This window comes from Equus caballus, chromosome 20 (assembly GCF_041296265.1).
Source record: "Equus caballus isolate H_3958 breed thoroughbred chromosome 20, TB-T2T, whole genome shotgun sequence".
NCBI lineage: Eukaryota > Metazoa > Chordata > Mammalia > Perissodactyla > Equidae > Equus > Equus caballus.
In genome coordinates, this window is record NC_091703.1 from 23,857,602 (window position 1) to 23,872,921 (window position 15,320).

General features: G+C 37.7%; 1 protein-coding gene across 2 annotated transcripts in view; it reads right to left on the reverse strand.

Moving 5' to 3' along the window:
- Positions 1-15,320, reverse strand: part of DCDC2 (doublecortin domain containing 2) — a 175,181-nt gene that overhangs the window by 117,604 nt on the left and 42,257 nt on the right. For both annotated transcript variants that reach the window (XM_001495171.5, XM_023624520.2), the window contains exons 4-5: positions 2,398-2,474; positions 2,153-2,284 (exon numbers count right to left, since the gene is read on the reverse strand). In XM_001495171.5, the coding sequence (XP_001495221.1) occupies positions 2,153-2,284; positions 2,398-2,474 (209 nt within the window). The remainder of the gene's footprint in view (positions 1-2,152; positions 2,285-2,397; positions 2,475-15,320) is intronic.

Here is a 15,320-nt window from a genome sequence, read left to right on the forward strand (position 1 = left end):
TTTTACCCAACACGAATGAAAAGACAAAATGTTTGTTAGTTTTACAGTATAAATGAGATTATGCAAAACAGGCCCTCTCGTGCACTTTTGGTGAGAGTGCAAATTAGTACAAACTCCAGAAGATGGTTGGCAGTTTCTATCAAAATTTAAGCATTTACCACTAGACACAGCAATCTGGCTTCTAGACGTTAGTCTCTTGATAAACTCTGCTTAAATACAAAGACATGTATATTTAATAGCAAAAGATTGGAAGTGACTTATATATAATAGCAAAAGATTGGAAGTGACCTAAATTTCCATCAAGAGGAGACTCTTAAAACAGACTAGGGCCTGCCCATAAAATGGAATATTTTGTAGTCATTAAAAATAAGAAGATAGAAGGGCCGGCCCCATGGCCTTGTGATTAAGTTCGGTGTGCTCTGCTTCAGCAGCCCAGGTTTGGTTCCCAGGCACAGACCTACACCACTTGTCAGCAGCCATGCTGTGGCAGTGACCCACATACAAAATAGAGGAAGATTGGCATGGACCTTTATTAAGGGCAAATCTTCCTCAGCAAAAAAATAAGAAGAAGATGATAGAGCTACTTGTGCTGATATGAAAATCTCCAAGATTTGTTGTTACAGGAAAAAAAGCAGGGTTTATTTATATATTTATTCGTTTGTGTATGTGTGCTCCCACTTGTGTTTTTAAGAAATAAAAGATATACGTGCTTCCATATGCATAGAATATTTCTGGAATAATGCAGAAAAGTACTGGAGGGACTCAGAAGTCTGAGGTGGAAGAAATAGTTTTTATCCATATCTTTTGTCCTGTCTGAATTTTTTTTACCACATATGAAGTATTACTTTCAATTATATTTATACGTTTATATGTTAAATATATATTTATATCTACCTAATTATATTTAAAATCTCAATGGCTGTGAAACTATATATATTAACATATGTGAAAATACGTTAATCTGTATACACATCTAACTGAAAGACATAATATGCAATCAATTGAAAACTTATTTTATCATATATGTCTATAGAGAGATATAAAAATATGAAAATAGGCATAAGAACTTGAAAGCAGGAGTGTACACCACCTGTAGAGAATGTTAGAGAGACTGGGGTGAAGAGAGGATTCAAGGAGAACTACCAAAAAACTTTTGATGGATTTCAAATATTTGAATGTCATATATGGTGTGTATGTGTGTGTGTGTGTGTGTGTATTTTTTTTTTTTTTTTTTTTTTGGTGAGGAAGATTGGCCCCCAGCTAACATTTGTCGCTAATCTTCCTCTTTTTGCTTGAGGAGGACTGTTCCTGAGCTAACATCTGTACCAATCTTCCTCTATTTTTTTTGTACATGGGATGTCACCACATGGCTTGATGAGCAGTATGTAGGTCCGTGCCAGGGATCCAAACCCACAAACCCCATGCCACAGAAGCAGAGCACACAAACTTAAGCACTACACCACTGAGCCAGCCTCTATATATTCTTAATATGCTGTGTACTTGTATATATTATTTGTAACCCTCTCACCTAAAAAAAAAGAAAAAATGTCAGCTTCCAACACAGTATCATTTCATAGGCTTCACAATTAAAAGCCATGATTTTAATCTTCACTTAAATTTCAGAGCTTGAGAAAAATGCTTTTCATTTCTCAATTTAGGCAACCCCGCTTAATTATCCTGTCTACTCTGCCTCCTCCTTAAATCTAATAACACCTCCTGAAGTCTGATTTCTTTCCCCGGGGAAATAGTTCACAATACCAAATAATCATAAATGCCTCCTAAAGGGAGGACAACGAATTAAGAGCCCAGGAGCTGGCTCACTCAAAAACAGTTCTTCTCAACTAAAACAATGTTGACACTCACCTATTTGCTCTAAACGGAAAGAATAAAAATGGTTAATATTTGTTGATGTGCTACTGTGTGCCCAGGACTGTTTGAAGCTCTTTATATGGATTACCTCATTCCTTAAAACAACTCTATAGGGTAAGTAGTACTATATACCTATTTTACAGATAAAGAAACTGAGGCATTGGAGCCTAACTGGAGAGCCAAAATTCAAACCGAGGGACTAGTGACCCCAGAGACTCCTGGGAATACCCTCAACAGTTCCAAAACCCATCCACATCTTTCAAAGAAGATTACTTCGACATACCTGTGGACAGCCCCACTCCTCAGAGTTATTTTTTCCGTGACCATTTGTAGCACACGATCCCACTGATTCAGGGCTTTTCTAGGGATGAGGAGGCGAGAAGCTGGGCTTACGAGGTCTCCATTTGCAATCAAGCTGGAAGAAAAGCTAAGCCAGTGAGCCCAACCATTTGAAACAGCTATGCCTTTAAAACACACAAAATGAATCCCAGACCAAAGGGAAGCCGCCAAGCCAGGCCCCCAACTTACAAGATAGTGCAGGGTTCCTGCAGCGGTTTTCTAAAGCGAGCGGACACATTGATCCTGCTGTGGATGACTGGCTTGACCTTTAAAAGCAAAGAAATAAAATCACTGAGCTATGTTAGTTTTGTTTTTTTCCATGAGGAAAACTATAGGTTTCCAGGGAAGTGGCTGAGACCCGTTGTGTTTGTTAAAACCTTTCTTTTTTCCCCTTAGATAAACACTGGGCTCATCATCTACGGATATTATTATGTGGCCTTCGTCAGGCTCTCAAAAAAAACTCCCCTCAAGCCCTGGGCATCCTGCTCAGGATCTGTGCCAACAACGGAAATTGCTGAGCTATTATGAGAATTTGAAAGCAACTCTTTAAAACAATGCTTTCTGTAAAGCAAAAATAAAATAATCCTATAAAATCTTGAACTCTGAAGCGCCCTCCCCCTTCAGCTACAACATACCATGTTTTGTCATCTCTCCTCATCCACTCTCATTTCACCTGCTCTCTGAATCCAGGCCCCCACTGGGCCCTTCACCCCATCCCATTCTCCAAGACTAACGCCCTTGACTTTTTCTCAACTTCGTTTTCCCCTACCCATCAGCCGCATTCACACCAGCACCGTCGATCCCGAGCTCCTGGAACCTGGATGGGTCTAGTTATCTTTCCTTGTCCTTTTGTTTCCAGGTTCCAGGCTCCTGTTAGTGAGAACCACACAGCCCACGGGGCGCCTTCACCTGAGAGAGGTCTTTGGCATCAGCCAGCCAACTCCTCCTCTCAAGTCAAGGATTTCTTACACTTCCTACAGTGGATGGTCCAAATCCTTACCTCCTATCCCAGACTCTAAAATCTCACTCCAGGCACACTCGCCCTCAGCAGATCATTTCCTCTCAAACTTCAAGAAAATAGAGGCCAAGGGCACGAAGCCCTTCAACCCCCTTCCCTCCACAGCCCACCTCATCTACATCTTCTCCATTTTTCTCCTTTTCTGCCTATCTCAGAAGAAGGATCCTTATCCCTTTACAAAGCTAACCCCCATCTTAATTTTATCCCCTGCTGCCTCTACTTGTTCTGTTAATTATCTAGGACCCTCCACCCCCATCTTGTGTCTTCAATTTCTCCTTTGACCCTCTGGGCCTGTCAAGCACTGTCCCGTCGCTATCTCTCCTCTTCGTCATTTATATTCCTACTTCCTTCCACCCTATCCTCTCTTAAGTCTTCGGCTATCTGGTTTCCACCCACACCACTGAAAGATAAAGTTCAACTCTTAAGCATGACCTACAAGAACCTCCATGACCAACCACTGCTTACTTGGTCCCCTCATCTACCAACACTCCTTCCACACAGAAGCCTTGTTGTGCCCTTTAATCTAACTAGTCTACACCTCTGCATTCCCAAAACACGCCCTGCATCCACTTCCAGGCCTTTACTCATCTCGCCCCCTCCACTAAAACGTCCTCCCCAGTTCCCCACCTGCTGAAATTTCATTTGCCAATCAAGACCCAACCCAGTCACCAGTCCTTCCCTGCTCATCCTTCTTTCACTTTCTGTCTCAAACTGCTACTGCTATTATAGAGTTGATGATAGCACTTCTGTTTTCAGAGGTTATTTTTCTTCCTGATTTGAAAGGGAAACTTAGAAGCAAAGGGAACTGATTAATAAAAATGGCCAAAATTTATTGTGCTATATTTAATTGCAAGCACTGTACTAAATAACTGACATACACTATATATCATTTTAATCATCGAAACAACGCGCTGAAGCACTATTACTTAACCTCATTTTACCAATGAAACTGGAGCTTAATTAATTTGCCTAAAATAACACATAATAAGGAGCACAATTTTTAGTGAATCCATATCTATGAACCTCTAACTATTCACTATGCACTTTGACAGTTATTTTAGAGATCAAATATTAACCCTAAATAATTTATGGGACTCTCTCCTCTGTCAAATTACGCCATTTTGAGAGGAACAAGGAGTATGAATTCTTTGTGACTCTCCAGTGCCTAAAATGGTGCTTGCAACACCTGCTTGTTGCACAATAAATATTTATTGACATTTAATTAAAAGATACCCTAACTTAGAATAAAAATTTTTAATTCTAGGAGCCGGCCTCGTGGCCGAGTCGTGAAGTTCACGCGCTCCACTTCGATGTCCCAGGGTTTCGCTGGTTTGGATCCTGGGCACGGAAATGGCACCCCTCGTCAGGCCATGTTGAGGCGGCAGCCCACATGCCCCAACTAGAAGGACCCACAACTAAAATATATAACTATGTACTGGGGGGATTTGGGGAGAAAAAGAAAAATTTTAATTCTATCATATTAATTTTTTTACATTTTAAACCCAGAGATTTTTGACCCTAAACGAACATTTACAGTAAAAACATTTAACAGGTAATGTATGCACCTGAACAAAATTCAAGTGGTAAAATGGGGCATACAGTGAAAAGGAAGAGTCCTTCCCACTCCTGTTCCCAACCACCAAGTTGCAACCAGAGTCAGCAACATTCATTCACAGACAGTCTATTCACACAGGTGCATGTTATCTTGTGTAGATATTCTATACAGCCTATACATACGTGTGCATATTATCTTATGTAGATTTTCCATGAAGTCTATACATACACGTGCATATTATCTTATGTAGATTTTCCATGCAGTCTATACATACGTGTGCATATTATCTTACGTAGATTTTTCCACGCAGTCTATACATATGTGTGCATATTATCATATGTAGATGTTCCATGCAGTCTATACATACGTGTGCATATTATCATATGTAGATATTCCATGCAGTCTATACATACGTGTGCATATTATCTTATGTAGATATTCCATGCAGTCTATACATATGTGTGCATATTATCTTATGTAGATATTCCATGAAGTCTATACACACACGTGCATATTATCTTATGTAGATATCCCACGAAGTCTATACATACACGTGCATATCATCTTATGTAGATATTCCATGAAGTCTATATATACACGTGCATATTATCTTATGTAGATATTCCATACAGTCTATACACACACGTGCATATCATCTTATGTAGATATTCCATGAAGTCTATACGTACAAGTGCATATTATCTTATGTAGATATTCCACGAAGTTTATACGTACACGTGCATATCATCTTATGTAGATATTCCACGAAGTCTATACATACACGTGCATATCATCTTATGTAGATATTCCATGAAGTCTATACACACACGTGCATATTATCTTATGTAGATATTCCATACAGTCTATACATACATGTGGATATTATCTTATGTAGATATTCCATGAAGTCTATACACACACGTGCATATCATCTTATGTAGATATTCCACGAAGTCTATACGTACACGTGCATATCATCTTATGTAGATATTCCATGATGTCTATACATACACGTGCATATTATCTTACGTAGCTATTATATGCATGTAATTTTTAAACACAAGGGATAACCTGCTAGACCCATTCTTCTGCACCCTGCTTTTTTCATTTAACAGTTTATCATGGAGATTGTTCCATACTGTGTTACAGCAAGGGTTGCTTCCTTCTTTATCATAGCTGTGTATATTCCACTCTATGAACATGCCATAGTTTAATTAACCTATCCCTTAATGATGATCCTTTCGATAGTTTCTAAATTTCTGCTATTGCAAATAATGCCATGATTGATTTTCTTGTAAATATTTATTTGCATAAATATCTAAGTATACCTGTAGAATAAATTAGCAGAACTGAGCATTTGCTGAAATAAAGGATAAGCAATATTTTTAGTTTAGTGACTGTATTGCAAGCTTGTTCCTGATGGATCCCAAGAGTCCCCCGATTCATTCGGAGCATACTATAGCACAAGAAAAGAGATTCGATTCACCAGGAATGCAGTTTTGAGGCCAGGGTTGTGGTTTACAACACCCTTGGATGACTACAAACCCGTCTCCCAGCAGATCTGCTTACTCTCAAGGCTCAGCATGTTTACCTACAAGTGAGTCATTGCCTGTGTGAAGGACAAGCCCTTCTGACTCCGCGCCTGTGTTAACAGCATCTTCCTCTTGAAATCCTCCTCCCTCTTCAACATAGCGACACTGCCCCCTGACCACTCAACTTAAAGCTGCTGCAACATCCCTGGGGCTCTGTTGCCCTTTCCTGCTTTATTTTTTTTTTTTTTCCATAGCACTTACCAACATCTGACATATTGTACATTTTATTTATTTGGTTTTTAATTTTTTGTCCCTGCTGTTACTTTGTAGTTACTCACAGTATTAACTAGTAACATACTGAACACATACTTCATACTTAGTAGTTATTTTCCAAATATCTTGCCTATCGTCCTTGATTGTTTAACATCTTACTGGATTGTTGAATTAAAGGTGAAAGTGAATAAGTTATATAAACAAATTACTTTAAAACTCTTGCTAAGTTGGTTAAAAGATGCCACTTTTCTTTAGAGCATACATATCGATAATTATACAGAAATTCATAAATACACATGATTTTTTAAAGAATTATATATCCTTATTCTGAATCTATAAGTTGTTGCTTGAATAAAATCAAACCATCTATCTTGAATAAGTTGTTTTCCTCATTCATCATGATAAAAATATTCCCCAAATGTTCATAACTAACCAGCAGAATTGAAGATTAGTCTTAGATATATTTTTTGTCATTATAGTTAAAATAATAAATTAATCTGTTTTCAGATATACTAATAAAAGAATCTGAATAATCCAAGTAATATATCTGAATTGAAAAAAACATGTAAGATCATTGTATAAAACAATTAGAACTTTTTGGAAACAATTAGAATTTTTGATTTAAAATACATTTTTCTAATTGGTGTTTTAAATAATAACTCAATCACACACATACATACAATTAAGCCAAATCAACTGCATATAAGGAAAGCTTTTCCAGAACTCTTATCAGGAATGAAGTGTTGTCACGTGCTGCTAATTTAGAGACATTTATGGCTTTAGATAATGGGAAACATAATAATAAATTAGAAGGTGTTCTTAACATTTGTAAATTGTCTTAGCATCCCATACACTTCCCCTTGCCCTTTGAAAATGAATAATATTTGAAATATGAGAACACTGTGAAGTATCAATATACCTCGATATGGACGGATGGACACCAGGGATGGAGGATGAGGTCCTCCCACTCAGACCTCTGTGTACCAGGAACGGCTCTTATTGGTAAGCGGGCTGACCAGCAGTAGTTGTATAATCTGTGACACTGGAACCAAATCAAGTGAAAAGGTACCAATGCAAAACTCAAACTTTCATTTTGAACCCAGTAGAACTAATACTCCTGGTTGGCTTTGTGAGTTGGTGGGGAAACCACCATTAAGCAAAAGCAGGACTTGCATATGGCGGACCTCTTGCCTTGATTCTGCACTGGGTTCAACATTGTCTTGTAAAGCCCAGTTTATTTGCATTTTGAAAGGTAAGTTAGCCTGGTGAGCCAGACAGAGGAGTCATTCTCTGAATAGAAACTGATAGATAGACAAGTAGATAGATAAACTGACTAAATATTTGGCTAATATTTTTTTTTACATATTTCCAAAGTCAAAGGTGGGTAAAGTGACTTAACCACGTTTACTCTGCTAGAATGGGGTGAGCCAGGACTCCAGTGCAAGTCTACGGATACAAATCAAATGTGCTTTCCAACATATCACTCAGTCTCTGGAACCTCATTTAGAGTGTTTATGTCACAGATGGCCACACAAAACAAACAATGCTTCACATGAACCTGATAAATCTAAGTATGCAATTTAATGCAAGTTGACAAATTTCACATGCACATAGTAGGACAATATGACAGCTGGGTAAAATTCAAGTTAAAACCCACATGATTCAAAAATATGAATCTATTTGTTAAAAAATAAATTCAATGAAACTAAAATTGTTGTGTTGAAAACATATATTTGGAATAATAAGGTCAAGGTCTACAAACTGAGTAACTGTCTAAAGGTCTAAAATTTTGAACTCCAGGACTGATCGCCAATTCAATGTATCACACCTCATTTTCTTGATCTATAAAAATAAGGATAATCCTGCTAAACTAGCCCAAAGGGATGCTCCATGAACTAATTAATGAAGTGGCAATACCACTCCCTGGGGCTGTTAGGCTGAATGCTTCAGAGAATCCATCTCCCTCAAATCTCAGCACTCACCACCTCTTGAAACCCTAGGCCAAGAAAACCAAACTCAGTCTAAGGACCTCAGGAAATGACGCTGTTAAACAGACACCAACACAAAAATCTAACGACCATAGACCTCTTGTAAGTACTCATTATACAATTTAAAAACTCAATTTTAAATCATGCATAAAAACAATCTTTAAAAGTCTATCTGATTTTTTTTTTTTGAGGAAGATTAGCCCTGAGCTAACATCTGCTGCCAATCCTCTTTTTGCTGAGGAAGACTGGCCCTCAGCTAACATCCATGCCCATCTTCCTCTACTTTACATGTGGGATGCCTACCACAGCATAGCTTGCCAAGCAGTGCCATGTCCACACCTGGGATCCCAACCAGCAAACCCCGGGCTGTCGAAGCAGAGCATGCGAATTTAACAGAACCATTGTGCCACTGGGCCAGCTTTTAAAAGTCTATTAGATTTTTGAGATTGTTCACAAGACAGATTTAATCATTTAGGGGAAAAAAATATACCGAAGTCATTTTCATGCAAAATATAGGCCAATCTACACAAAGAGGCTCCAATTCTATTTTCCTTACTGTATGGATTTAAGAAAAAGTGAGTAATGATAATCTTTGAGGAAACTTTGTTACTACTTTGTAAAGATAGCCCACAGCATCAAAAAGGAAAGCAAAATCTTTTTAAAAATGTTTAATCAATTTTCACCACTTTTGATAAATGAGAAAAGGATACAAATTTTTAAAAAGACACCAGAGTGGAAAATAACTTACCCTGGAATCAATATAGCAGATGCATCCAAACTGGAGATTGTTCTAAAGAGCTTTTTAAAATAATCCTCAATTTCTTTTTCAATATTACTATTTTTTAGATAGAAGAGACACTAGCTAAGATGCCTAATACATAGTGACAGCACAATCCACAAACATGTCCCATATTGACCGGATGTACCATAATTGAACATTGGAAAGTGCCTCTATCAGAGGGTATTTCATGCTGGGAACATCTCCTAAACTTCATGGAATGAAGCCATTTATCCTGGAGATACACCAAATGAAATAGAAATATAAAAAGGAAAGGCTATGTAACAAGAAGTGAGGACAATGATCAAACTTTTCAATAGAATTGTTGACTCACCCTCTCCTTGAATTTCTATTGATGGTGTTACTTTGAATCATAATAATTATGAGTTTTGCCATACCCTAATCTTATTATTAAATAGATCTTCTCAGACATAAAAATCACATAGGTTTACTATCACTATCTCCCACTTTTTCATATCTAAGGAAATAAATTCTGATAATTGGTACAAAATTTGATAAACAAAATGCATATGCTGTGTTTGTGTCATTAAGACTGTTTTTCCATCGTTGAATATTTAAGGTTTTCTTTTTCCATTATGAAGTAAACTAAGAGGTAGTTTCACTTCTGTTTGGGAGGTAGAAGTTTGTAGGAGACTACTGTTTCCAAAGTGACAACAAAAACTGAGAGACAAGCTAAAAAACATAGTTTTTAAAAAATGCATCATAGAGCTTAGGAGGCAAAGAAGTCTAAATGAACTAAATTATAGAGAGGGATGAACCCTTTCTAAACAAGAAAAAAATCTACAGCTGCTTTCATCCCCAGGGGCACAGCAAGCAGAGGAGCAACCTTCCACAGAAGCCAGCCAATGAGTAGGGTAGCATGACAGAGAGAACCCAGATGTAGAGCAAGTCTACACTGCCCATCAGTTCTTCCCTGTGGGAACTTCTTTAAGCACAGAGAAGTGTAATAAAAGCTAGGAGCAGGGAAAAAGAGCTGAGAAAGAAAACCCATGGTATAGAAAGATGGAGGTGCGGCTGGCAGAGAAAGAGAGATCTCCAGTGCAAACAGTCAGACGAAAAGTAGAGAGGGATCTCTAGAATCTCAACCAATATTAAATCCAAAGCCCTGCTGGAGAGACAGCAAATCCTGATTTCACAGACTCAATGTTTGAAACCACTGGTAAACTGAAACTAACTAAAGCTGCAGCTCAACAATGGATTATAGAGAGGTCAGCCCTTTACCCTACCAGGTCGACAGAGGAAGGGGTGTGTTTTTTCTAAGGATAAACATGATCTACTTTCAATTTCTACAAATTTTATACAAAATTTCACACAAAACGACCAGCATACAATAAAAACTACAAAACATGTAAATAAAAAGGACAATACAACCCGTTATCAAGAGAAAGAATAAAGTCAAACTCACAAATGATTATGATGTTGAAATTGGCAAAAGGGGATTTTTAAACAGGGATTATAAAGACATTAAAGAACTTAACAGAAAAGGTGGACAAAATAGATGAAAGATAAGGAATTTTAGCCAAGAAATTGAAACTCTAAAAAAGAACAAAATGAAAATTCTAGAACTAAAAAAGAGTAACTGAAATGAGGAATTCATTTCATGGGCTTAACAGCAGATTAGACACAAAAGAAGAAAGAATGAGTCAACTTCAAGACAAAGATCATCCAAAGTGAAACACAAAAACATAAAAACTGGTCATAGCATAAGAGACATGTAAAACAAATGACCTAACATGTGTGTAATTGGAGGCAAGGAAAGGAAAAAGAGAATAGTCTAGAAGAAGTATTTATAGAGAACATGGCCAAAACTGATGAAAGGCATTAATTCACAGATTCAAAAATTTCAGTAAACCCCAATCAGGAAAAATACAAAAAGAACCAGACCTAGTCACATTATAGTTAAACCAGAATCAGAGAAAATATACACATAAAATTCAGAGGCACTGAATTTAAATTAGCGCTGATGCTAATGACACAACTAGACTAAGCCAAAAGGATGTCTCCCAGCTAAAGTGCAATAGGTGAAAGGAAACTCCAATGCTGTACCACACACAGAATGGCAACATGAAACATGAGAATCATGAACCAAGGTAAACTGGAAATTGTAAGGCAAGAAATGGAACATTTAAATATTGTAGTGCTTGGTGTTAGTGAACTAAAGTGAACTGAAATGGGGCAGTCAGACAACTACAAAGTGTTCCACTCTGGAAATGACAAACTCAGAAGAAATGGAGTGGTTCTAAGATGGAGGCAAGATGTAGCACAGGCAGTTAGGGGCTCTAATGCAAGGTCTGATCAAGTAAGATCAATCAGACTTCTGGGAAAACTTATAAATGTAACTATCATCCAAGTCTATGCTCCAGCTACAGATGCTGAAGAATATGAAATTGAAAGCTTTTATACAAGTATCCAAGAAGAAATTGATCATACACCAAAATAAGACATGCTGATAATTACAGGTGACTGGAATGCAAAGGTAGGAAATAAAGTGGAATCAAATTTCGTTGGAAAATTTGGAGTAGGGGTCAGAAATGAAGCAGGAAACTGGCTCACAGATTTCTGTGAAGCCAAAAATCTGTCCATCACAAATACATGTTTCAAGCAACTGAACAGATGGCTATACAAGGACATCACTAAAGGGCCAATATAGAAATCAAATAGACTATGTAATTGGAAGCAGGTGATGGAGAAGTTGTATTCACTCTGCCAAAACAAGACCAGGAGCTGATTGTGGTACTGACCATGAACTATTAAACTATAAATATCAAATATCAGACTAAAGCTGAAGAAAGTCTCTAAAAGAATTGTAGTGCCAAAATATAATGTAAACAACATTCCCAACAAATTTAAAATCCACATAAAAAACAGATTTGCACTGTTAAACTTAATTGACCAAGAACCAGAAGACCTATGGACTGAAATCAGAAATATTATTAAGGAAGAATGTGAAAGACAATGCCTGAAGTAAAAAAGAAAAGAAAAATCACGGTGAATGACAGAAGAAACACTAAAAATTGTTAAGGACAGGCAAGAAGCAAAAGTAAAAGGTGACAAATAAGGAGGATTAGAATCCTGAAGACAGTTTTCTGACTATCACATAGAGATAAAGAGAACCACAATAATGGCCAATGCAAAGAGAGAGAACAAGAAAAAGGAAGAACAAAAGATCTCTTCCAGAAGATTGAAGAAATAAAAGGGAATTTAAACTTAGATCAGGAATGTTGAATGACCAACAGGGCAGCACACTATCTGATCAGGAAAAAATAAAGGGAAAATGGAAACAGTATACTGAAGATCTATACAGAAGAGACAAAAGGATAAGAGATTCCTTTAAAGAAGATTCCCATAAAGAAGAACTCATGGGAATCTCATGCAATTTTTTTTTTTTTTGGAGGAAGGTTAGCTCTGAGCTAACATCCACTGCCAATCCTCTTCTCTGTTTTCTGGGGGAGAATTTTTGCTGAGGAAAATTGGTTCTGAGCTAATATCCATGCCCATCTTCCTCTATTTTATATGTGGGATGCCCGCCACAGCATAGCTTAATAAGTGGTATGTAGGTCTGCACCTTGGATCCAAACTGGTGAACCCTGGGCCACTGAGGCCGAGCACATGAACTTAACCACTGTACCAGTGGCCAGCCCCAAGAACATGTAATTTTAGAAAATGAAGTGAAAGCTGCCCTGAAAGTAATGAGGAGAAATAAGTCACCAGTGGTAGATGGGATATCAACAGAATTATTTTAAGCCACAAAGACTGAATCAATTAAAATCCTAACAAGAATATGCCAACAAATATGGAAAACAAAACAATGGCCTACAGACTGGAAACGCTCGATAGATATCCCATTCCCAAGAGAGGAGATGTCAAGGAGTCCAGTACTACAGGACCATTACTCTAATTTCACGTGCAAAGTGATGCTCAAGGTGCTACAGCAAAGGCCTTTACCCTACATGCAGCAAGAAATGCCCAATGTCCAAGCTGGATTTCGAAAAGGGAGAGGCACGTGAGATCTAATTGTGATTATTCATTGGCTACTGGAGAGCTCCAAAGAATTTCAGAAGGTCAGTCTATGTTTTATAGACTACAGCAAAGGCTTTGTATGGATCATGAAAAGCTATTGGTTGCTCTGAAAGAAATGGGGGTGCCTCAGTACTTCATTGTCCTGATGCACAATCTGTATTGTGGACAAGAAGCCACTGTCAGGATGGAGTATGGAGAGAAAGATGGTTTCCTATAGGCAAAGGTGTCAGAGAAGGGTGCATTTTATCTCCCTATCTATTTAATCTGTATGCAGATCATATCACCCAAAAAAGTAAGCTAGAGTCAGATGAAGAAGGAGTGAAAATTGGTAGAAAAAATATCAACAACCTAAGATATGCAGGTGACACCATCTTACTGACAGAAAGCAGCAATAACTTGAAACAATTTCTGATGGAAGCGCCAAAGCAGGACTGCATTCAAACATCAAAAAGACAAAAATCATGGATACAGGAGAACTACACAACTTTAACGTTGACAATAAAGACAATGAAATTGTTAAAGTTTTTGTTTACTTTGGTCCAGTCATCAATTTAAATGGAGACTATAGCCAGGAAATCAAGAGGAGACTGAGACTCAGAAGGGCAGCAATGAAAGAATTAGGAAAGATCAAGTATAAGGAAGTGTTATTAAAGACTAATGCCAAGATTATCCACACCCTCGCATTCCCAATTACTACACACGGTGCAAAACCTGGACAGTGAGGAAGACTGACAACAAAAATTGATTCATTTGAAATATGGTGTTGGAGGAGAGCTCTACAGATGCCCTGGACTGCCAGAAAGACGAACAAGTGAGTCCAGAGCAAATTAAGCCTGAACTATTGCTGGAGGCAAAAATGATAAAACTAAAGCTATCCTAATCTGGGGACAGAATGGGAAGGCAGGATTCTTTGGAAAAGACAATAATGCTGGGAAAAGAAGAAGGCAGAAGGAAAAGAGGAAGATCAAGTATGAGATGGATTGACTCCATAAAGGAAGCCACAGGCATGAGTCTGGAGAGGCTGAGTAGGGCTATTTGAGAACAAAACATTGGGGACATCACTCTCTTATACGGTTCCCAGGAGTTGCAGCCAACTTGACAGCATGTAACAACAAAATTCAGAGGAATAACAACAAGAATGATGACTGACCTCTCTTCAGAAACAATGTAAGCCAGAACACAATGGAAGAATATCTTTAAAGAGCTGAAAGAAAAAAATGTCAACCTGGAATTCTACACCCTTACAAAACACCTTTCAAAGGAGGAAGAGAAACAAAACTATTTTTCAGACAAACAAAAGCCAAGAGAATTTTGTGAGCAGACCCACACTACCAAAAAATTGTACAAGCAGTTCTTTAGACTGAAGGGAAATAATACAAGAGGGAAGCCTGGATCTTCACAAAAGAATGAAAGACACCAGAGGGAAATATGGGGGTAATTTTAAAGACTTCAAAAAAAATTTTTTTTAATCTTAAAGACTATTTGAAAGCAAAAATAATAAGAATGATTCATTAAGTTTATAACCTATGTAGAAGCAAAATATTTAACAAGAACAGAAAAAGTACAAGTATAGATGGAATTGTACAGTTGTAGAGTTCTTCGTGGTTCATGATCTGGTAAAATATTATTTGAAGGTAAAGTAAAATAAGTTAAAGATGCATATTTTAAGCTCTAGAATAAATCACTAAAAAAAAAATCACAAAGTGGCATAGCTAAAAAGCTATGCATAAATCACCTGCATTTTTTTTCAAAGCAGTAGCAAGGAAAATGGACCACAAGACACATCGTGACTCCTACATCCAGACAATGATGCAGTCCCACAGCTTCTCCCTCCTCAGAATTGCTTCATCTGTCCCCTCCTTTACACACCCCACAGCCCAGGTCCGGGGGCTCACAAACCCTCACATGAGCTGCACCTAGCATGAAC